This window comes from Oryctolagus cuniculus, chromosome 18, assembly GCF_051225735.1.
Source record: "Oryctolagus cuniculus isolate XC-2025 breed Fujian yellow rabbit chromosome 18, ASM5122573v1, whole genome shotgun sequence".
In the NCBI taxonomy this organism is placed as follows: domain Eukaryota; kingdom Metazoa; phylum Chordata; class Mammalia; order Lagomorpha; family Leporidae; genus Oryctolagus; species Oryctolagus cuniculus.
Window position 1 is genome coordinate 22,175,349 of NC_142884.1, and position 22,999 is coordinate 22,198,347.

At 45.1% G+C, this 22,999-nt stretch overlaps 1 protein-coding gene across 1 annotated transcript in view; it reads left to right on the top strand.

Annotated features, from left to right (window-relative positions):
* The window catches only part of LOC127486059 (putative ATP-dependent RNA helicase TDRD12), a 98,103-nt gene that overhangs the window by 51,974 nt on the left and 23,130 nt on the right, over positions 1–22,999 (top strand). The window contains exons 11-13 of the mRNA XM_089319082.1: positions 1,880–1,960; positions 15,433–15,493; positions 15,853–15,960. Coding sequence (XP_089175208.1) covers positions 1,880–1,960; positions 15,433–15,493; positions 15,853–15,960 — 250 coding nt within the window. The remainder of the gene's footprint in view (positions 1–1,879; positions 1,961–15,432; positions 15,494–15,852; positions 15,961–22,999) is intronic.

A 22,999-nucleotide genomic window follows, 5' to 3' on the forward strand; every position in this document is an offset into this window, starting at 1 on the left:
TGTCCCTTTTGGACCTCATCCATTTTGTTGCAAATGACTGGATTTCATTTTTGTTTTTACAGTTGTGTAGTGTTCCATAGAGTACATATACTATAATTTCTTTATCCAGTCTTTAGTTGATGGGCATTTAAGTTGATTCCGTGTCTTTGCTATTGTTAATTGAGCTGCAGTAAACATGGGGGAGCAGATAACTCTTTTGTTTGCTGATTTTATTTCCCTTGGGTAAATTCCCAGGAGTGGGATGGCTAGGTCATATGATATCTCCCTACTGTCTTCCATAATGGCTTTACCAATTTACATTCCCACCAACAGTGGACTAGGGTACCTTTTCTCCCACATCCTCACCAGCATTTGTTGTTTGTTGATTTCTGTATGAAAGCCATTCTAACTGGGGTGAGGTAAAACCTCATTGGGGTTTTGATTTGCATTTCCCTGATGACTAGTGATCCTGAGCGTGTGTCTCTTTTCCTCTTTTGACAAATGTCTGTTTAAGTCCTTTGTGCATTTTTTAACTGGGTTGTTTGTTGTTGTGGAGTTTCTTGATCTGTTAATATATTCTGGTTATTAGTCCTTTATCAGTTGCATAGTTCACAAATATTTCTCCCATTCAGTTGCCTCTTTACTTTCCTGAGTGTTTCTTTTGCAGTAAGGAAGTGTCTCAATTTGATGTAATCCCATTTGTTAACTTTGGCTTTGATAGCCTGTGCCTCTGGGGTCATTTCCAAGAACTCTTTGCCTGTGCCAATGTCTTGCAGGGTTTCCCCAATATTCTCTAATAATTTGATGCTATCAGGTCATAGATTTAGGTCTTTAATCCATGTTGAGTGGATTTTTGTGTAGGTGTTAGGTAGGGGTCCTGCTTCATACTTCTGCATGTGGAAATCTAGTTTTCCCAGCACCATTTGTTGAAGAGACTGTCCTTGCTCCAGGGATTGGTTTTAGCTCCTTGGTCAAATATAAAGTTGGTTGTAGATGCTTGGATTGATTTCTGGCATTTCTATTCTGTTCCATTGGTCTATCCATCTGTTTTTGTACCAGTACCAAGCTGTTTTGATTATGACTGCCTTTTAGTATGTCTTGAAAATGACTTTGATTTAAACACTCAAGTATCTTTCAGAAAGATTTAACTAACTACACTGTAGCCTTACGTATGTAGTTAAGTTGGAGCATTTGCCTCTGAACCAGATAACTGCTGGTGATGAATTCTTTTAGCTTTGTATGTCTGAAAAAATTAGTAGTTTCACTTTGGAAAACAACATTTTCACTTGGTCTAGAATTCTACATTGACAGTCCTTTCTTTGCTGTATTTTAAACTTACTGCTCTTCTGCCTTCTTGCTTGTATCATTCTTGGTGCAAAGTCTGTCATCTTTTTCTCTGTTCCTCTGTTTGCCGTATGTCTCTTCTTCTGAGTGCTTTTAAGATTTTATCGATAGTACCAGTATGAGCAATTTAATTATTATTTGTCTTGATGTAGTTTTTCTCATTTTTTTTGAAGATTTATTTATTTATTTGAAAGTCAGAATTACACACAGAGAGATGAGAGGCAGAGAGAGAGGTCTTCCATCCGATGGTTCACTCCCCAGTTGGGTGCAATGGCCGGAGTTGAGCCGATCCATAGCCAGGAGCCAGGAGCTTCTTCCAGGTCTCCCACGTGGGTGCAGGGGCCCAAGGGCTTGGGCCATCTTTTGCTGCTATCCCAGGCCACAGCAGACAGCTGGATTGGAAGAGGAGCAGCCGGGACTAGAACCAGCGCCCATATGGGATACCGGCGCTTCAGGCCAGGGCGTTAACCTGCTGCGCACAGCGCCAGCCCCAAGGTATCTTCAAAATTGGGGCAAATAGGTTCACAAATTTTTAACAATGCTTTTTGATTTCTAGTGCTTCAAGTCAGAAACCAAATGAGAAACCACTTTGCCTGGCTGAGAAGAAGGATTACGATGAGAAGAATGGCTGTGTGAAGTAAGAGTTTTTGTTTGCCTGAATTGTTTATTGAAATGATTGTAATAAAATTATAAGGAGGAATTGATATATTTTATTATTAATTTCAAACCTATGTTCTCATCAGAAAATATCTATACAGTAAGACTCCTGCAGGCTCTGAGCTATGCTTTTCCTTCCTGATCAACAGTGTCTGTGTTCAGGGCTTTGTTCCAGAGTGTCGTTTCCTTCACATTCCTGATTCTCTTGTGAAGTGAACAGGTTTATAAAATGAAGTAGACAAAATTGGGGCTGTTGATTCTCTATGGGTTGGTGTTTGCTTTCCTCCTAGTTTTATGGGGTTAAACAGGTCTCCTACCTGCTGGAGAACTGTTGGCAGCAGAACAGTAAATTATATACTTGTGTGGTCCACAAAGTATTTTCCTGTCAGTTTTCTCTATTATTATTACTATACCAGCCTAAGCAGTTTTATATTTGAAATAGCAACAGCTGCACTGGAGCCACTAGAATGGCAGAAAGTTGGGAGGTGAATGGGTCCTAATCTATCCACTGACTGGGCCAGGGAGTCGAAGTGGGGGTGGTGCTAGCTGTACCCCCCAGAGGCCTCTGGCATAGCAGGAGCTCCTCGCATAAGTCCAGGGCCAGACTTTGAAGGCTGCCATGGAGTCCACAGATCTGGAGGTAGCTGTTAATGGACCTGATTTTGTGTCTCCCTGCAGTTGATTTCTTCTATTTTAAATTATAACCTGCTAAATTAACTCTGGAATGTTATTCCCTTTTATTTCTATATTCGAAAATTCTGTCTTGTCTCTCACTCAGTGTCTTTTACTTAGAACCCTGTGGTTAAATGACATCAGTTATTCTAGCAGTCTTATTTACGGTGGAACCTTGAAGTGGCTCAAGATTAAACAGAAGAGAAGGAATAAGCAGTGGGTTTCCTAGAAACCCCAGGGTGGCCTGGAGTTCCTGCCTGACTGGCCGTGCCATGTCCAAAGCCTGGGGAACCGAGTGCCGGTCATATCTGGCCCTCTGGTGAGGGCAACCTGAAAAAGAGACGGCCTTTTCTCAAGTATGATCTGCAGGTGTCACAGCCCTGTAATGAAATCTGTGTTGAAAACGGTAATAACGTCAGGAAAGGTGACACATACTGCCCGGCCAGTAAGGACGGTGTTCAAGGTCGAGCATCCACCAGCCTCCTCTGTTTGAAGCTTGTTTGCTTTTCCTGCCAGTTTCTGGCACTGATGGTGTTGCTCAGTCTGTAAGTACCATCATGCAATTCTGTTTCTTTCTCCTTAGAATTATGTCTTTCACATAACTCATTTTGAAACCTCCAAATTATAGTGAGCTCAGGAAGAGGCCACCCCCGAGTCAGTCTTCTTGCCCATTCTGGGAATGCATGCCACTTGTCCTTTGGGTTCTTGGATCATTGGGTGGCAAGGAGAGTGTCAGGATCCACTCCAGAGTTGAAGGGCCCATAACTGCAAGAGAAGCTGCTCCCCTTGGTGTAGTCTAAGCTGCTTAGATTGTGCCTGAGGTGCGATTTCTAGGCTGTCATCAACTTCAGCAGGGGCCCTCGGTGTCTGCTGGGAATGGTGGTGAATTTCAGCTCCATGTGGTTGGTAGCAGCTCTCCACAGCATTATTGTGAAGAGGGTGTTGTTGCTGCAGCCAGAAGTGCCAGGGAGAGTACTTTCACGAATGCTTAAGGAGGTGGTCTGGGTGCAGGGAGAATGGAGTGCTGGCCAGTTGGCTCCTGTGTGTCATCTGGAATGTCTATGACCCTGTGGCTTTCTTTTCATTTCTTAGCCTGTCTTTCCTCTGTCTCATTCTTACTATAATATGTTCTTTATTATTGTCTACCATTAAACATTTTCACATTTGCCTACTTTGTACTACCCGCTTACTTAAAATGGAAATTTTTCTCTAAATACATGTGTTCTTTTTAAAGATACATTTATTTGTTTGAAAGGCATAGCTGTTGGGCAGCAAAGGGTTGGGGGAACTTGAGAGATTTATCTGCTGAGTCACTCCCCTCAAGTGACTCCAACAGCCAGTTCTGGGCCAGGAACTCCATCCAGATCTCCCACATGGGTGGCAGGGGTCCAAGTGCTTGGGCCACCTTCTCTTGCCTTCCTAGGCCCATCAGCAGGAAGCTGAATTAGAAGCAGAGCAGCTGGGACTTGAACTGGCACAACAATGCCATTGTTGTAAGCCGCAGCTTAACCCACTGCACCACAATGGTAGCCCCCAAATACATGTATTCTTTATAATACTGTCTCAATATCAGGGTTTCATCACCAGTGCTTAGTAAAGCTTTATAGACTGAAATGAGCTTCACAGAGGCTGTGGAATCCTGATGCTGGGCAGCTGTCTTTCCTAACCAGAGTGCTCTGCCAGAGTACACTGGCTGGTGAGCTCTGGTTACCACTTCTCTTCCCTCTTGAAGTCACATGTGTTCCTCCCATGATCCCATCCTCCGACATCCTGATTCTGTGAGATGGACATTCAGTGTCCACAGACTCTGAGCACGGAACCGAGAGTGATGGAGTTCCTTATCTTCTGTTGCTTTTCCTGTGTGTGTGTATGTGAGAGAGAAAGAAAGAGAATATGTGTTTGTTTACTGATGTAGCTCTAGAGTCCCCTCTGTTGTCTACACTTGTGTCTCCTTGGAGACCTCCCCAGAGCCTCTGGCCTGCCCTGGTTTGTGCCTGAGGAGCTCCATGTTTGGGAAACACTCTTGAACTGAATCCTTTCTCCTAGACCTCCCAGCTTTCTCTTCCTTGGTTTTACTCTCTTATTTTGGTAGAAAACATCCTTTGGTAACTTCCAGAGAAGGGAAACATGAAAGATACAATTTTTGAAACTTCCCCTAAATGCTTTTAAACTATCGGCACACTTGATCCATAGAGTGGGTGAACATTTTGAATGCATTTCTGCTTCATCCTCTGGTCTCCAGCTTCTGTTGCTGAGAGGTCCTCTCCTTTCTGATTCCTTATTTAAGAATCTTCCCGGCCTTTCAGAGTTCTCCTTTTTCAGTGATCTGGAACAAATGAATACCAGGAAAATCTGATTTTAAGAATTTCCCAGCTGGCGCCGCGGCTCACTAGGCTAATCCTCCACCTTGCGGTGCCAGCACACCGGGTTCTAGTCCCGGTCGGGGCGCCGGATTCTGTCCCGGTTGCCCCTCTTCCAGGCCAGCTCTCTGCTGTGGCCAGGGAGTGCAGTGGAGGATGGCCCAAGTGCTTGGGCCCTGCACCCCATGGGAGACCAGGAGAAGCACCTGGCTCCTGCCATTGGATCAGCATGGTGCGCCGGCCGTGGCGGCCATTGGAGGGTGAACCAATGGCAAAAGGAAGACCTTTCTCTGTCTCTCTCTCTCTCACTGTCCACTCTGCCTGTCAAAGAAAGAAAAGAAAAAGAAAGAAAAGAAAGAAAAAGAAAATAAACCATAAAGCATTTTCTTAAACTCTTTGGAAACTAACCAGTTCTCCCGTTAGAGCCAGTGTGGGGAGATTTCATGCTGCAGTGCCAGTGGATCCTATTCATTGGTAAACTCATGTCTCTCACTTTGGAAAGTACTCTTGCCTTTCTATTTTATTGATCTCTTCTGCACCACATTCTTGTCTTTCAAGAACCATGAGTCACATCTTGGATTTCCTGGACTGGTCATGGAAATTTTTCTTTTAATATTCTTCTGGAGAAAATGTATGGTGCTGCAGTTAATACACCACTTGAGACACCTACATTCCATATTGGAGTGCCTGGATTTGAGTCCTGGATCTGCTTCTGACTCCAACTTCCTGCTAATTTGTACCCCAGGAAGCAGCCAGTGATGACCCAAGTGCATTTGCATGTAGGAAACCTGGATGGAGTCCTGGTGTTGGCCTGGTCCAGCCCTTACTATTGCAGGCTTTTGGGGGAATAAAGTAATGTATAGAAGATTCTCTCTGCCTGTCTTCCAAATGAATTAAAAAATGCTAAAAATACAAATACATTTTTTCTTCTGTTATTTCATCTCTTTTTGCTCTACTTTTGGGACATTTTCATAACTTTATTTTCTAATTTTACTGAGTCTTTAATTTCAAATATTAAATTGTATTTTGCTGGATTTTTCTCTCTTATGTGATGTCCCACCCTTGTTTCCTCTTAATGATGTTTTCTCTTATTTCTCTAAGGATACTACTAATTTTGTGGAGACTTCTTCTCCCTGTAGTGTTTCTATTTTTTGCAAGATACAGTTATTTTTGTCTCTGCAAGGTGAGAGGTTTTCCCTAGATGGCTGTGGTCTTTGTCTGCTTTTATTTTCATGTAGGGGCCTAACCAGCCTCCTAAGGCTTCTGAGTGCCCAACAGCTCGTTGACTGTGAGTCTCATCGTGGAGTTAGCTGCTGTGGGGGAACCTCTGAAGTCTGTCTCTAGTCCTTCCTCCTCAGTAGGTCAGATGCCCCAGGAAAAGTCCTCCTGTCTCTTGCCATGGGACAAGATCTGCTTGCCAGGGTCCTGGGTGCTGAGTGACAGAAGCCAATCAAACTGTCATTTTTCAGTTGTTAGCTTAACCTCCCTCTTTCTAAGTACAGTCCTTCTGAGACAGGATGGAAGCAGGGGCTATGCAGTCAAGCCCCTCCCAACCTGACATGTGTCCATATCCAGCTTGAAACCAATCGGAGCAAGGAGCATCAGATCCTAACCACAGACGACCCCTGCTGCCCTGCTAAAGGACTTCCTCAACCTGTACCTGCCCCCTGTAACTCATGCAACAATAGGTGACTTTCCTGGGGTGGTGGTAGTAACGCCACCATTTTGAGGGTGTTGTGTGCAAAAAACAACAACAACAACAACAACAAAAACACAAGAGCACCTCTGCACAGGACACTAAGCCAGGTGCAGACCAAAATGCTTTGTGCCAACAGGGAGTCACCATACCTTCCCAACCCCATAAAAGCACCTGTTCGGCTACTGTTGGAGAACCAGTTGGCAGAACCTCTTCATGCCATGCTTTCCACCTTGTGCTCCAACACAAAACCCCCAACGAATCTTGTGTGGGTTGCACATTGGCCTCTTGTGCGTTGATACTTGCAGGTGAGCCAAAGAACCTGGGGTCAGTAACATGTTTCTGGTTGGAACCTGGCAAAGGGAGTATTTCCCCTTGGGGAAGGTGAGGGTTGGTGGGTGTACAGACAGATGGAACCCTCTCTCAGTGGGGCAGTGGCTGCCTGTGCCTTTGCTTCAGGGTCTCTGCTGTTGGAGAGTTCTCTGACCTCCCAGAATCCCAGCTTACCCCACCCACTGTTTTTCTTTCCTCTCACCTGTTTTTCTTTCCTCTCTTTTTCCTCTTTAAGTCCTCGGGCTTGGTTTTTGGTTTTAGTTTTGGATTTTGATTTAAGGCACCTTGGCAGACATCACATGGGGTGGGTTGAAACTGTTGGCTCCTGGCACTGATCACGCAGCAGGGGACAGGTGGGTTGCCCCTGTGCACTCTGGTTACTGGGTAGAATCAACACAGCTGACTGCTGGAGCTGCAGCTTTGGTTTTGGTTTAGTCCTGTCTGAAAACTCCCAGTCGATATCCTTTTACTCTGATCTTGCCTCCCAGGACATCATCTTGCTCCTGCCCTCCAGCCACGGCTCCCACTACCTGCAAGGTGGCTGGAGCTTCTAAGCATTCAGATTCAGGTGCCCCATGGATATCACCCAGCAGGGATCATGGAGAACTGGTGGGGATCATCCCCTACCACACAGAGTCCATAGAGGCAGATTTGAGATTTTTCCTCCTGATCCTTCTGCCTCTCTGATCTTGACTGTTACTTTGTTTCTTGCTGCTTATATCTGCAGGTGGGTCAGGACCAGGGTGCTTGTATTCACGGATAGCTGCCCACTGGTGGAGACAATACCCAGTCCCAGGACCTTTAATAATAGGCCACAGACTCCATTGAAGGGCCCATATGGGAAACACTTCAAGTATCCGAGACACTGTCCCCTGGATTGCGTCTTAAACACTTGGGAACAGTTTAGGTTGGATGGCTAAAAAGGAAAAAGTTACTTTTTATTCAACATGGTATGACCTCAGTACAAGGAGAGGATCAAGAGACATGGCCCATGAACAGGTCACTAATTTATAACACCATTCTTTAACTGGGTTTTTGTGTTTTGAGGGAAAATGTGGAGAAATTCCTTGTGGTCAAGATTTTTTTGAAGCTCTGTCGGGACCCCAAGCTTCATGATTCCTGTTGAGGCTGCATGGCTGCTGTTCCTAGGCACCCCGTCCTGCAGTCCCTGACCGTTAGTTACTGACCTCATCTTTAGAACCCCAGCTCCTTGACCCCCATTGGCTTCTACCACTTTGTCCTCATCCTGTTGGCATCCCAGACGCTAACCCTGGTGTCACCTCCTCCATGCCTTCCACCCCTTCACAACCAGCATCAGAAACAACCCACCTGTGTCCCCTTCCTGATGGGCCTCCACTGGGCTGCAGAAACAGCTGTCTTCTCTCCCACCCCACCTTCTACGACCCAGACTGCTTTCCTTTAAGAGGAGTAGCAGGTGGGGAAGGTGGAGTCCCAAAGTCCATGCTTCTTTCTCAGTAACTGAGCTGGGACTACCTCAAGAACAGTTTAGCTGGCTTTCTGAGATAGTGGAGGTTTAGAGGTGAATTTACAAAGCTAAGCTTGACCCTCTTACTAGGCAAGATGTTGTTGTTTGTTGTGCCCCCAGTGCATTTCCTCAAGAAGGCCAGAGAACGAGCAACCAGTTTTGTCACCACTCAGTATCCCAGGTAGGGACAGAGTGGTTCCAGATCAGGAACACAGTGGGATTGTAGATCAGACTGAGAGACAGGATGGCATAGCTTATTGCCTTATAACAGAGGGGATGAAAAGGTGTGTGATGCAGCCTGTTAATTATGACACAGTTAACAGGGACCATTCAGGAAAAGGAAGAGAACCAGCCAGCTTTTTGGGCTGGCTCACCGAAGCCTTTAGGAAATACATGAGCACAGATCCCGACTCTGCTGAGTGTGAGCCTTACTTGCTGGGTGTTTTATCATTCAGGCAGCCCCGACATTAGAAGAAACAAACACTGAGGCAGGACCTCAGACCCGATTGTTGATCATGGCGGAGGAGGACTTCAGGGTCTTCCAGCAGTTGAGACAGGACAGAGGAGATGAGCAGAGGTAATAGATTGGCTAAAGTGGTGCAGCTTTCTGCTGCCCTAAATAATTAGCCACTCCAGGAGGAACCCCCAAAAGCCCAGAAGACCAGACAACCAGAGAGGGTACACCAGCCACAGATGCAGCCAGAGTGCCTATTGCAGGCTAGAGGGCCACTGGGGGACCCTGGCAAGAGACCCCTCCTGGCCAGCCTCTTGGATGGGAGGCAGGCGGTCACCTCCTGATGAGACCCAGGCACCTGCTCGGTTCCGACTTCAGCACGATCCTTCACCATCACTCCAGCAGAACCCCAGGCACTCTAGAAGTGGCAGGTAGGGGAACTGAGTTCCTTGTGGACACCGGAGCCGCCTACTCTGTCCTGACTCATCCTGTCGGCCCCCTCTCCAACTGCGACTGCATGGTAACAGGTGCAGACAGTCAACCTAAGGTAAGAGTTTACTTCCCCCCTTGCCTATGAGACCAGTCTAACCCACTCCCTTTTATATGTTCCTGAGCTAAACTTGGGGTTGCTGTCTCCCTAGAAAGGACCAGGTACAAATGATGGTGAGCCATCACAGGCAGCTGCCTGTCAGTACTTCTCAACCCCAAGAACCCAGAACATGCCAGTGTTCCTGAGAGTGTTAAAGATCAAGTAGACCCATCTGTATGGGACACTTCCACCCCAGGGCTAGCCCATAACATTTCCCCAGTAGAATATCTGTGAAAGAGACAGTACCCATCAGACAGTGGCCACGAAAGGAATCTGCCCCTGCTCTGGAAGTCCCTGGAGCTTGGATTGATTAAGCCTGTCAGTTTACCCTGCAGCACCCTGGTTCTCCCAGTCAGGAAGCCAAATGGGGAGTACTGCTTAGTATAGGACCTGTGGGTAGTGAGTGAGGCGGTTTTTCCTGTCACTATGTTATCCCAAACACATACACTCTACTTACTCAGATACCTGGAGAGGAAAGGTTCATTTATATACTGTCCTGAACCAAAAAGATGCCTTTTTAAATTAATTCCTCTTAACTCAGAGTCCTAATACCTTTTTGCCTTTGTGTATAGAAACCTGGACACTCGGGAAACTATACAGTCCACTTATACCATGCCTCCTCAGAGTTTCAGAGATAGACCCACCATTTGGGACCATCTTACAGAACTGAGAGAACTCACCCTAAAAATGGTCCTTAGTATCATAGGTAGATGGTTTGTGATCACCAGCCCCTCTCAGTGAGATTCTGATTATAATACTATAAAAAATAAATAAGGTACAAAGTCTCCCCCTCAAAAGCCCAAGTTTGTCTACATGTAGACCCAGGGTCTTGTGTCCTAACTGTGGAATAGAAAAAAGCAGTTATTTCCTGTTGGTGCCCAAAACTAGGACAGCTTCAGGGATTCCTGGGAATGTCAGGTTTCTGCTGCATCTGGATCCCAAGTTATGGATTATTGGCAAAACCCCTATGTGAAGCATGAAAGCATGATGAGCAAGTACCTCTGGAACCCGGAATGCTAGCAGGCCTTGGAGGCCCTACAGCCAGAGCTGGGCTACGCCGTGGCTCTAGGACTTCCAAACCTAGAAAAGCCATTCATTTTTATGTCTGGTAGGTTAGGAGCTGCCTTAGGAGTTCTGATTCAAAGGCTAAGACCTATCCAGAGACTGGTGCATTCTTTTCAGAACCACTGAGCTCTCTGGTTCAGGGATAGCCCAGTTGCCTAAGAACAGAGCTGCCATTCCCTTGTTGGTCAACAAGGCCTCTAAATTGATGCTGGGACAACCCATAGAGGCACAAACCCTTCAACAGGTGCAGACAGTGTTAGAAGTCAAAGGGCACCATTGGCTGACAGGAAGAAGACTTCTACCAGATTGCCCTGACAGGTCTGTCAGACTCTTAAACCTGAACATGCGTCCACCTTGCAGCCCAGGTGAGGGGCCCGCAGCGTCAGTGTGTTGTCCAGCCCAGGTGAGGGGCCCGCAGTGTCAGTGTGTTGTCCAGCCCAGGTGAGGGGCCCGCAGCGTCAGTGTGTTGTCCAGCCCAGGTGAGGGGCCCGCAGCGTCAGTGTGTTGTCCAGCCCAGGTGAGGGGCCCGCAGCGTCAGTGTGTTGTCCAGCCCAGGTGAGGGGCCCGCAGTGTCAGTGTGTTGTCCAGCCCAGGTGAGGGGCCTGCAGCGTCAGTGTGTTGTCCAGCCCAGGTGAGGGGCCTGCAGCGTCACTGTAAGACAGACCTCCTCTAGCAGGCCTGACCTCTGGGACGAGCCCCTCGAGAACCTGCGTGCTGAATGGCACACGGATGGAAGGGCTGTTACAGAGGGAGCAGTGTGGGTGGCAGGCTATGCTGTGGAGAGTTTAACTGATGCCATAGAGCAGGAGCACTATCACCCCAAACCTCAGACCAAGAGGACAAACTGATCGCTCAGATTCAGGCCTTATAATTGGGAAAAAGTAAAACATTCAATATTTATACCTATTCAAAGTACAGGTTTCTGGTAACTGCATGCCCACACCACCCATATGGTAGGAAAGGGGAATGTCATGAGCTGAAAACTCTGGTATTAAACATGAAGACCTAATCATGCTTCTTTGAGAGGCAGCTCAGCTTCCTCAGCAGGTGGCAGTTGTTTACTGAGAGGATGCATCCAGCGTGGACCAGGGAAACAGTAGGAAGAGAAGGCCACCAAACGGGGGAGGGGGATCAGCCTGCGGAGCCTGACAAGGTGCTGACCCCAATAATAGATCCTTCCACGTTCCCCAGCCATCCCCAGTAGCCCCAGCAAGAATATGAGGAGGCTGAGGTTGGGATACGAGATGAGGATATCAGTGGTTCCTCAAAAATAGTGGAGTTCTCCCAGGATCAGACCAACAGAAGCTCATTAAACTCTTCCATGATGCTGCCCGCTGTGGGAGAAACTGGTAGAAACTGATCTATGGGGTCTTTACAGGGAAAAACCATAAAGTAGGTGACCCTGCCCTGTGAAGTCATGTGTCCACAATAATCCCCCAGACCATCCTGTCTTACCTTCATTGATAAAACCACTCCACCATGGAGGGACACACCCAGAAGACTGACAGATGGGTTTTACAAGATGCTCCCTAGATCTGGACTCCAGTACTTTTTGGTGTTCACCTGTACCTTTACAGAGTGGAGGGTGCCTTCCCACTGCACTGAAAAGGCCGTAGAACTTTGTAGACTCCTCTTTTGGGAGATAATCCCTCATTTTAGACTCAATCCCTCCAGAGTAATAATGGGCCATCCTTCTTAGCAAGTGTTGCCCAGACCCTCTCAGGCCCCCAGGAATATGCCATAAGTTACATGCCTCCTGGCTCCCCGAGTGTACTGGAAAGGTTGAGCAAATGAATCACATCCTTGAGAAAACCATAGCCACGCTCTGCCAAGAAACACACAAACCATGGACCAAAAGCTTCCCAAAGCAATCCTCAGGGTCCACACTGCCCCCAGGGGTGTGATGTGTGGAAGACCTTTCCTTACCACTGACCTCACAGACAGGGGCCTGATCAACCCGGGACAGGTCGAGAGTCATCCTGGAACATGGAGTGCAGGTTTGCCAACTCCTCAGGAGACATCATCCCATGCCCAGTTTCAACCAGGGGACCAGGTTTTGCTTACAACTTAGAGTGGAAAGGACCATTATTGAGGGATCTTGGCCACCCTTACTGCAGTAAAATGCAAAGGAGTCCCCAGCTGGGCCTACCTCTCCCAGTAAAGCAGGTCTCTTCTAAGCCCCATAGGCCGCTCCCAAGGAGCCCACCTACTACTGCGAGCCAGTGATGGAGCTGAGACATCTCCTCAAGGGAAGAACAGATGATCTCCAGCAGCTCTGTGTCAGGCTGACACTGGCTGGGGCTGTCACCCACCCCTCCATCAGAAGAGCCAAGGTCTAATTGAGGGCAAGGGATTTTACACCTCCAAGGTTTAGAGTTCAGCTGTCCTTCCTCAGCAGACAGCACTACACACGATGAGACCTTTGTCCCCCTCTCCTTAAGCTCTTCCTGACTTACTGTGTGTCCATCCCCAGCTCCAAACCAGTCAGGAACAAGGACTATCTAAACCCTGACTGCAGAAGATCCCCTACTGCCATGATAGGAACTTCCCCAGTCTGCATGCCTGCCCAGAACACCCCTGGGTGACCCGTATGTGGCCTTCCTGGGGTGATGGTAGTGAGTAGCACACTGTTTTTTGAGTGTGTCATGTGTACAGAAACCCATAGTCACCTACACAGAGCACTGAGCTAAGTGCAAACCAAACGAAAATGGCATGTGCCAAGGAGAATGAACCAGAAGTGCAGTCTGGGTGCTGATCCACACGCTGTGTGTGGGGAGTTCACACCTCCTCAACCCTGTAAAAGTACCTGTTCAGCTCCCGTGAGGGAGTCAGGTGGCGAAACCTCTTCTTGCTGTGCTGTCTCTAGTGTTTGAGGATAAGCCCCCGGTAAGCCTTGTCTGGGTTGCATGGTGGCCTCTTGCCAAATGCTGCTTGCAAGTGAGTCAGAGAACCTGGAGTTGGTAACGCTTCCTCCTCGGCTGTGCCTCTGGTGCCCCAGTGTGAAGACTGCTTTCATTGTCTCCCGAGAACCAGCCCCTGATAGTACCCTAGGGTGGGAGCACTGAGAAGAACCAGGGGAGCCAGAGATTGCCCTCTTTGTTTAGTTCCCTGTGATGTTGCCATAACCAAAGGAGCCTGGTCCTCAACCCTGGACTTTCTGGAGATTTCTCTGTGTAGATAGAGTTGAGCCTCCCGTGGCTAGCTCAGCATCATTTGTCTTGGGTTGGCCATGGCAGTTAACCACCTGCCCATCTGTTTTCTGTCTTGTAAGGTTTTGTTTTGGAATGTTGTCTCTTCTATGATTCTCTCTTTGTCTTTAAAAATAACTTTACTGAGATAGTATATAACAAGAGTTTACCCTGTAAAGTATTAATAAGGGTCTTCAAGATGTTCACAGGAATGCATATTTTGCAAAAAGCTATACATGGAATTCAAAAATGTTTTGTATCAAGACTCTATCTCTTAATTCCATTTTCCATGAACTTCTTGATGTACCCTCATATACTTTATTTTTTTAAAGATTTGTTTATTCAAAAGTCAGAGTTACACAGAGAGAAGAGAGGCAGAGAGAGAGAGAGATCTTCCATCAGATGGTTCACTCCCCAATTGGCTGCAATGGCCAGAACTGCGCCAATCCAAAGCCAGGAGCTTCTTCCGGGTCTCCCACACGGGTGTAGGGGCCCAAGGACTTGGGCCGTCTTCTACTGTTTTCCCAGGCCATAGCAGAGAGCTGGATGGGAAGTGGAGCAGCCAGGTCTTGAACTGGTGCCCATATGGGGTGCCGGCGCTTCAGGCCAGGGTGTTAACCCACTGAGCCACAGTGCCGGCCCCACCCTCATGTACTTTAAAACGTACATAGTTCAGTGGCTTTAGTATATTCAGAGACTTGTACAACCATGAGCATGGTCTAATTCCAGAATGTTTTCAGCAGCACAAAAAGAAACTCGGATCCATTTGCAGTAGCCCCTGGCAACCACTGATCTACTTTCTGTGGGTTTTCCTATTCTGACCATTGTATATAAAAGGAAACATGTAATATATGTAACTGACTTCTTTCATTCAGTACAGTGCTTTCAAAATTCATCTCTGTCATAGTATAGATGAGTACTTTGTTCTTCTTTATGACTGAGTAATATTCTATTGCATGGATACAGCACATTTTCTCTGTCTTTTCATCAGTGAGTGGACATCTGGGTCTTGTAGCTTGTGCATTAAGCAACTCCATTTCCAGGAATGAAGTTTCAGGAAAGAGGACCCCTGGGTATATGTGTGTGTGTGTGTGTGTGTGTGTGAGAGAGAGAGAGAGAGAGAGAGAGATCCACCATCTGTGATCTCCTCTGGCTTGTGAGTTCTCTGTGGCTGTCACTAGTCCTTACCCACTTGGGGCTGGGGCCTAGGCTGAAGGAAAGAAGTGTTGATTTTCTTCTCTGAGTTAGCAGAAGCTGTAGTGGGCAAGTCCTCCCTGATCCTGTCTTCTCAGCCATAGAATAAAGATACTGAAGTAGACCAGTCATTCCCGAGCATGGTCTGGCCCCCTTTCTGCACAAGGGCCTAGGCCCAGGGTTGCTGCAGCACAGATGCAGGCTCGGGGTGGGAAGTGGGAAGCATGCAGCTGGCATGGCTCCCATGGGCTGGCGTCTTCATAAACCAGACACAACAGGGCAAGCCATGATTTTATAGCTTTGCCTTGGGATGTGTAGTCCATTTTACCTCTACTTAGGAAGAATTAAAATAACAATGCAAGGGAGGAAACAAACACTTTTTCCTTCAGGTCATTCCTTCTCAACTGTTTTGCAGACTACTGCAGTTCTTAAATCCGGACCCTTTGAGAGCTGATGGAATCTCTGATCTACAGCAGGTATTTCAGGCCCTAAAAATGTTAGAAGAGAGAGGGAACAGTTTTCTCTGTCAGTCCCTCACTTTTCTCCCTCCAGACTTGGTATGAGGAGAGAAACTCATAGATGAAGGACTTTACCTGGAGATACCTTTTCAGAAATTACCCAGTGAATCACTGCTTTAAAGAAATGGTTATTTTTTTTTAACTTCTTTAGGTATTTGGTTATTGTGTTTTCAACTTGGCAGTGTGGGTGCATTTTGTAAGTTAATGGACTTGGGTTTTCACACTGTGAACTTTTTTTTTTTTTTCCAGTTTTGTAAAGTTGTTGCTACCCTGTACTTCAGGGGAGACATGGTTGTGTGATGCCTGTATCTGCTTAGTTGCAGAAGTTGAAGTCGGCTGTGCAACCACCTGTTGCAGTGCTCTGGAACAGGATCGAGCCCTGCTTGACCATTGACACGTCCCCTCTTTCAGCAGACCTGAAAAAGGTAAGTGCGCTTGTGAACCCAACTCCTGAAGAGGCACCGTCCTCCTCCAGCATGGAGTTCTTCATAAACACATCTATGGTTCTTCTTTGCTTTGAAGACCTCCCCTAAGCTTTTTATTAAATAATTTTTTTAGAGATTTATTTTATTTATTTGAAAGAGTTACAGAGAGAGGTAGAGAAGAGAGAGAGGTCTTCCATCCACTGGTTCACTCCCCAGATGGCTGCAATGGCCAGAGTTGTGCCTATCCAAAGCCAGGAGCCAGGAGCTTCTTCCGTGTCTCCCACATGGGTACAGGGACCCAAGGACTTGGGCCATCTTTCATTACTATCCCAGGTGATAGGAGAGAGCTGGATAGGAAGAGGAACAGCTGGGACTAGAACCGGCACCCATATGGGACACTGGCTTTAACCTGCTGCGCCACAGCGCTGGCCCCCTCCCCTAAGCTTTTGCTGCAAACTTCTCGTTGACTCTTCAGCCCAGGCTGAGTCTAAGTGAACAGTACTTTTGGGAGAAGCCGTTTTGTGACTGCAAGCCTTGCGAAGCCCATGTTCAAATGTGCCTCTGAAAAGGGGCTCCAAGGAACAGCCAGTGGCCAGGGCAGATGTAACACATGTACTTCTGAATTGGTCTTCTCCAAACTGCCTCACAGACGATGCTTTCACTTGGAAAATTGATCATGTATGATCACTTCCTGGTAGAAAAGAAAGGTTCAAAATATTTTTTAAAAAAATGGATACAGGAGTTTTCAAGATGGTGTATTATGGAAGGAGTTTACTGCTCTAGACGAGGGGAAGATAGTTAAAAAAAGAAGTGGAGAGAGTGCAATCTCAGGGAAGAGAAAATGGCAGAGGAAACTCCATACAAATTAAGAGGGACACCACGGACCTAGGTGGAGGGTGTAGATGTGCACAACTCAGGACCCCAGCAGCCGAGAGCCTCAGCACCAGCTTTGGAGAGTGAGGTGAGACCAGACTGCAGCAGCCCAAGCCAATGGTGATAAAGCTGTGGGAAGAGCCTGGTGTGAATCCAACTTGGAGCCCTGTGGAGGACAGTATACCTGCCAACCTAGAGGGAAAAAAAATGGGCGCGTTTCTCTGTGCACAATCACCTGGCACCAGTGCCTGTAACTAGCCAGTGAACATACATAACAGCTGCTCCAGCTCATGTCTGCATGCCCAGCAACCAGCTGAGAGGAGATGCCTGAGTCTGGCTGGGAGAACTGACAGGGTACTGGGGACTTGTAACTGTGGGAGCCTTGTGTGCCAGGATGGGACTGCATGGGAGGGCGCAGGGTGTGGCTGGGACTTGGGGCAGTCACTGTGGGCGGTTGCACATGTTCAGGGCTCCCAGATTGCCTAGTGAGGGTCACTGCTTCAGGATCCGGGTTTACAACGAGGACTGCACAGATCCTTTGGGTGTTCTTGTGGCAGCTTGGATGAAAATTGTATCTACTAGGGCTAGCACCCAGGCATTGGTCTACTTTGAGGAGAGTAGGTGATGAGCTGAGTCTAGACCAACAGAGCAGAATAAACCTCCCCTCTGATAATAATAACAATAATAATAATAATAATAAAGGATTTACCATGCCCAACGTGGGTGTAACCTTGGGGACTCCCCTCACCCTGGAGCACTGAACAGAACTTCTTGACTACACCCAACTCATGCCTGTATATATTCACTGAAAGAGCAGACACTCCACAAAGGCTTAGTCCAAAGATAAAAGCCATCACAGAGAAAAAATAAGAACAAAAAGTATCACCACAGCAATTCAAGAAACAAGAATAAGGAAGATAACATGACATCCCCCAAAGAACATAGCACTTCAGTACTAAAATGTAAAGATGAAGAGATCGATGAAATGCCAAATGGATTTCAAAAAATTGATTGTAGAATTACTTAAAAGTGATCAGAAGCAAATTCAAGAGGTAAAGAAATCTGTACATGACATGAATGAAAAATTTTCCCATGAAATGGACTATTCAAAGAGAAATCAAAATATTAGAAATGAAAAATTCAGGAGGTCAAATAAAAAATGTACTGGAAAGCCTTTACAACAGACTTGGTGAAACAGAAGAAAGAATATATGAAGAGAAGTATCTGGAAATTTTACATTCAGACCAAAAGAAAAAGAAGAAGAAATTAGAAAACTAAAAAACACTGTTGGAGATTTATGGGATACTCATAAGCGACCCAATAGATAGGTTTTAGAAGTTCCTGAAGCTGTGGAAAGAGAGAATGGATTAGAAGGCCTTTTTAATGAAATAATTACACAAAACTTTCCCCAATTTGGACAAAGAAAGGGATGTCCAAGTACAGGAAGCACATAGAACTCCTAATAGACATGACTAGAAAAGATCTTCACTGTGACAAATTGTAAACTCCCTACAGTAAAACATGTGGAAAAGATGCAGGAGAGAAATGCCAGGTTACTTTCAGAGGATCTCCAGTTAGACTCATAGCTGACTACTCATCAGAAACCTTACAGGCTAGGAGAGAATGGTGAGATATATTCCAATTTATAAGAGGAAAAAAACTGTCAACCCAGAATACTGTACCCTGCAAAGCTGTAATTTATGAATGAAGGTAAAATAAAGACCTTCCATAACAAACAGAAATTAAAAGAATATGTTGGGGCCGGCACTGTGGTGTAGTGGGTAAAAATGCCTCCTGCAGTGCTGGCATCCCATGCAGGCACCATTTCTAGTCCTAGTCGCTACATAAAGAAACACAAAACATGGTCATCACTGTGAAAGAAAGTGAAGGCAAAAAATCTCCCAGTAAAAGTACAAAGGAAATCCAAAGGAAACAATAGGAATATTTATGGAAAAATGGCAGGGCCAAGTCAAGTCGTTATTTATCATTAGTCACCTTGGATGTAAATGACCTCAACTCTCCAGTTAAAAGATACAGACTGTCTGAATGGATTAAAAAATAAAACCCATCTATTTGTTGCCTACGAGAAACACATCTCACCAAGAAAGATGCACGCAGACTGAAAGTGAAAGGATGGAAAAAGATATTCCATGCTAACAGAAACCAAAAAAGAGCTGGTGTAGCCATCCTAATATCAGACAAAATAGACTTTAACACAAAAACTGTTAAAATATGCAAAGAAGGGCACTATGTATGATTAAGGGATCAGTTCAACAGGAAGATGTGACTATTATAAATGTATATGCACCTCATTACAGGTCACCTGGTTGCTTAAAAAAATGTTAATGAATCTAAAGGGAGACATAGACTCTAATACAGTAGTAATGGGGGACTCCAATATCCCACTTTAAGCAATGGACAGATCAGACAGAAAATCAACAAGCAAATAACACAGTTAATTGACAATACATACCAAATGGATCTAACAGATATCTACAGAACTTTTCATCCTACAGATGCAGAATACACGTTCTTCTCACCAATGCATGGAACTTTCTCTATGATACACCACAAGTTATGCCATAAAGCAGGTCTCAGCAAATTCAAAAATATCAAAATCATACCATACATCCTCTTGAATCACAGTGGAATGAAGCTGGAAATCAACTCAAGAATCTCTAGAACATAGGTAAACACATGGAGACTGAACAACATGCTCCTGAATGAACAGTGGGTCATTGAATAAATCAAAAAATTTCTGGAAGCAAATGACGATGCATCAAAACTTACGGGATACAGCTAAAACAGTGTTAAGAGGAAAGTTCACAGCACTCGGTGTCTACATCAAGAAATTAGAAAGGCACCAAATAATGAACTATTATTGCATCTCAAGGACCTAGAAAAACCACAGCAAACTAAACCCAAAATTAGTAGGAGAAGAGAAATGATTTTTTAAAGATTATTTATTTGAAAGTCAGAATTACACAGAGAGAGGAGAGGCAGAGAGAGGGGGGGGGAGGTCTTTGATCCGATGGTTCACTCTCCAGACGGCCACAACAGCCAGAACTGTGCCGATCTGAAGCCAGGTGCCAGGAGCTTCTTCTCGGTCTCCCATGCAGGTGGACCCCGTGGACTTGGACCATCTTCTACTGCTTTTCTGGGCCATAGCAGAGAGCTGGACAGAAAGTGGAGCAGCCATTTCTCGAACTGGTGCCCATATGGGATGCCAGCGCTTCAGGCCGGGCGTTAACCCACTGTGCCACGGCGCTGGCCCCAAGAAATGAAATAATTAAAAATGGAGAAGAAAAAAAAACAAAATTGAAACAAAAAAAGCAGTACAAAACATCAGGGAAGGGTCCAGTGCCGTGGCTCACTTGGTTAATCCTCCGCCTGTGGCGCTGGCATCCCATATGGGCACTGGGTTCTAGTCCCAGTTGCTCCTCTTCCAGTCCAGCTCTCTGCTGTGGCCCGGGAAGGCAGTGAAGGATGACCCAAGTGCTTGGGCCCCTGCACCCGCATGGGAGACTGAGAAGAAGCACCTGGCTCCTGGCTTCAGATCAGCACAGCGCTGGCCGTAGTGGCCATTTAGGGGGTGAACCAATGGAAGGAAGACTTTTCTCTCTGTCTCTCTTACAGTCTATAACTCTACCTATAAAAAAATAAAAAACAAAACAAAAACAAACAAAAAAACCCAGAGAAACAAAGAGCTGGTTTTTTGAAAAAATAAACAAAATTGACAGGCAGACCATTGGCCAAACTAACCAAAAGGAAAAGAGAAAAAAGAGGGAGAAGACCTAACAATAAAATCAGAGATGAAAAAGGAAATGTAACAGCAGACACCACAGAAATAAAAAGAATCTCAGAAATTACTACAAAGAACTATATGCCAACAAATTGGGAAACCTAGAAGCAATGGATAGATTCCTGGATACATACAACCTACCTAAATTGAGCCATGAAGACATAGAAAACCTGAACAAACCAAAAACCAAGATGGAAATTGAATCAGTAATAACTGATCAAGAAACGCCCAGGACCAGATGGCTTCACTGCTGAATTCTACCAAACTTTTAAAAAACTGACTCCAATTATTTTCAAACTATTCAAAACAATTGAAATGAAGGGAAACCTCCCAATCTCCTTTCATGAAGCCAGTATCACCTCAATTCCTAAACCTGAAAAAAAAACACAACAACGAAAGAGAACTATAGACCAATTTCCTTGATGAACATAGATGTAAAAATCCTCAATGAAATACTAGCCAACTGAATGCAGCAACTCATCAGAAAGATTATTCACCAGGACCAAGTGGGTTTTATCCCTGGTATGCAGGAATAGTTCAACATTAACAAATCAATCTATGTGCTACCTCACATTAACAAACTGAAGAACAAAAACAATATGATTATCTCAATAGATGCTGAGAAAGCATTTGATAAAATACAATATCCTTTCATGATAAAAACTTTGAGCAAATTGGGTATAGAATGAACATTCTTCAATACAATCAAGGCAATTTATGATAAACCCACAGCTAGCATCCTATTGAATGAGGAAAAGTTGGAAATATTCCCACTAAGATCTGGAACCAGACAGGGATACCCACTATCACCATCATTATTCCGTATAATCCTGGAAGTTTTAGCCAGAACCATTAGACAAGAAAAATAAATCAGAAGGATATAAATTGGGAAGGAGGATGTTTGCAGATGAAATGATTCTATATATAGGGCATCCAAAAGACTCCATTAAAACTATTGGAACTCATAAAAATGAGTTTGGTGAAGTGGCAAGATAAAAAATGAACACAAAAAATCAGTAGCCTTTGTATACATAGACAATGCCATGGCTTGATTCTAAGATCAATCCCATTCACAATAGCCACAAAAAAATTAAATACTTCTAAATAAATTTAACCAAGGATATCAGTGAACTCTACAATGAGAATTACAAAACATTAAAGAAAGAAAGAGAGGAAGAAAAAAATGGAAAAATCTTCCATGTTCATGTATTGGAAGAATCAATATCATCAAAATGTCCATACTGCTGATAGCAATTTACAGATTCATTGTGATAACAATCAAAATACCAAAGACATTCTTAGATACAGAAAAAATGATGCTGAAATTCATATGGAAACACAAGAGACCCTGAATAGCTAAAGCAATCTTATACAACAGAAACAAAGCCAGAGGCATCACAATACCAGATTTCAAGACATACTACATGCAGCTCAATTCACAATAGCTAATATATGGAATCAACCCAAATGTCCATCAGCTGATGACTGGATAAAGAAATTGTGGGATATGTACACCATGGAATACTACACAACGATTAAAAAAAAATGAAATTCTGTTGTTTACAACAAAATGAGTGAAACTGAAAAACATCATACTTAGTGAAATAAGCCAGTCCCAAAAAGACAAATACCATATTTTCTCCCTGACCTGTGATAACCAATAGAGCACCTGAAAGGTAATCTATAGAAGTGAAATTGACATTCTGAGATACAGTGACTTTGAATAGCCCTTGTCTTAACTGTTGAAGAACAGTTTTTTTTCATGCAATTTCTTGAACTCTTAGTATAGAGTTAGTCATATGATTATAGTTAATTGAAAGTAGATCTTAGTAAAAAATAACAATGGGAATAGGAGAAAGAGGAGGAAAAGGGGTGGGAGGGTGGGTACTGTGCAAAGAATCAGTATATTTCTAAAGTTATGAATTGCATGAAGTGTATGGTCCTTAAATAAAAGGTTTCTGGAAAAAAATGTATACAAAGAGAGACAGGTATTAGTGGACAGAAGTGTCTACAGGCCTTTCGAAGATGGAAAAACAAGTGGTGCACTGTGGCTGATGATAGTGGACAGAGTGAGGCTGTGAACTTTCCTGCCCTGTTCCCTGAACATGCAGAGCCAGTTTGTATTGTTTCCAGGAGAGAGAGATTGGAGACTCTTTCTGGAAAAACCACATGGCCCTGGAGAAGTAGCCTCTAGATGATTCTGTCTGGAATTCTCCCAGTGCAGATGCCCACCTCCTGGCCTGCATTCCCTCAGTGACATGACACTCACATGATGACAGGTTGTCCCACCCACCAAGCTTCTAGCCAGGTTTTAGTGTTGGCCTCTGCAGTAGTTCACAAACAAGAGAGACCAAACTCTGAAGG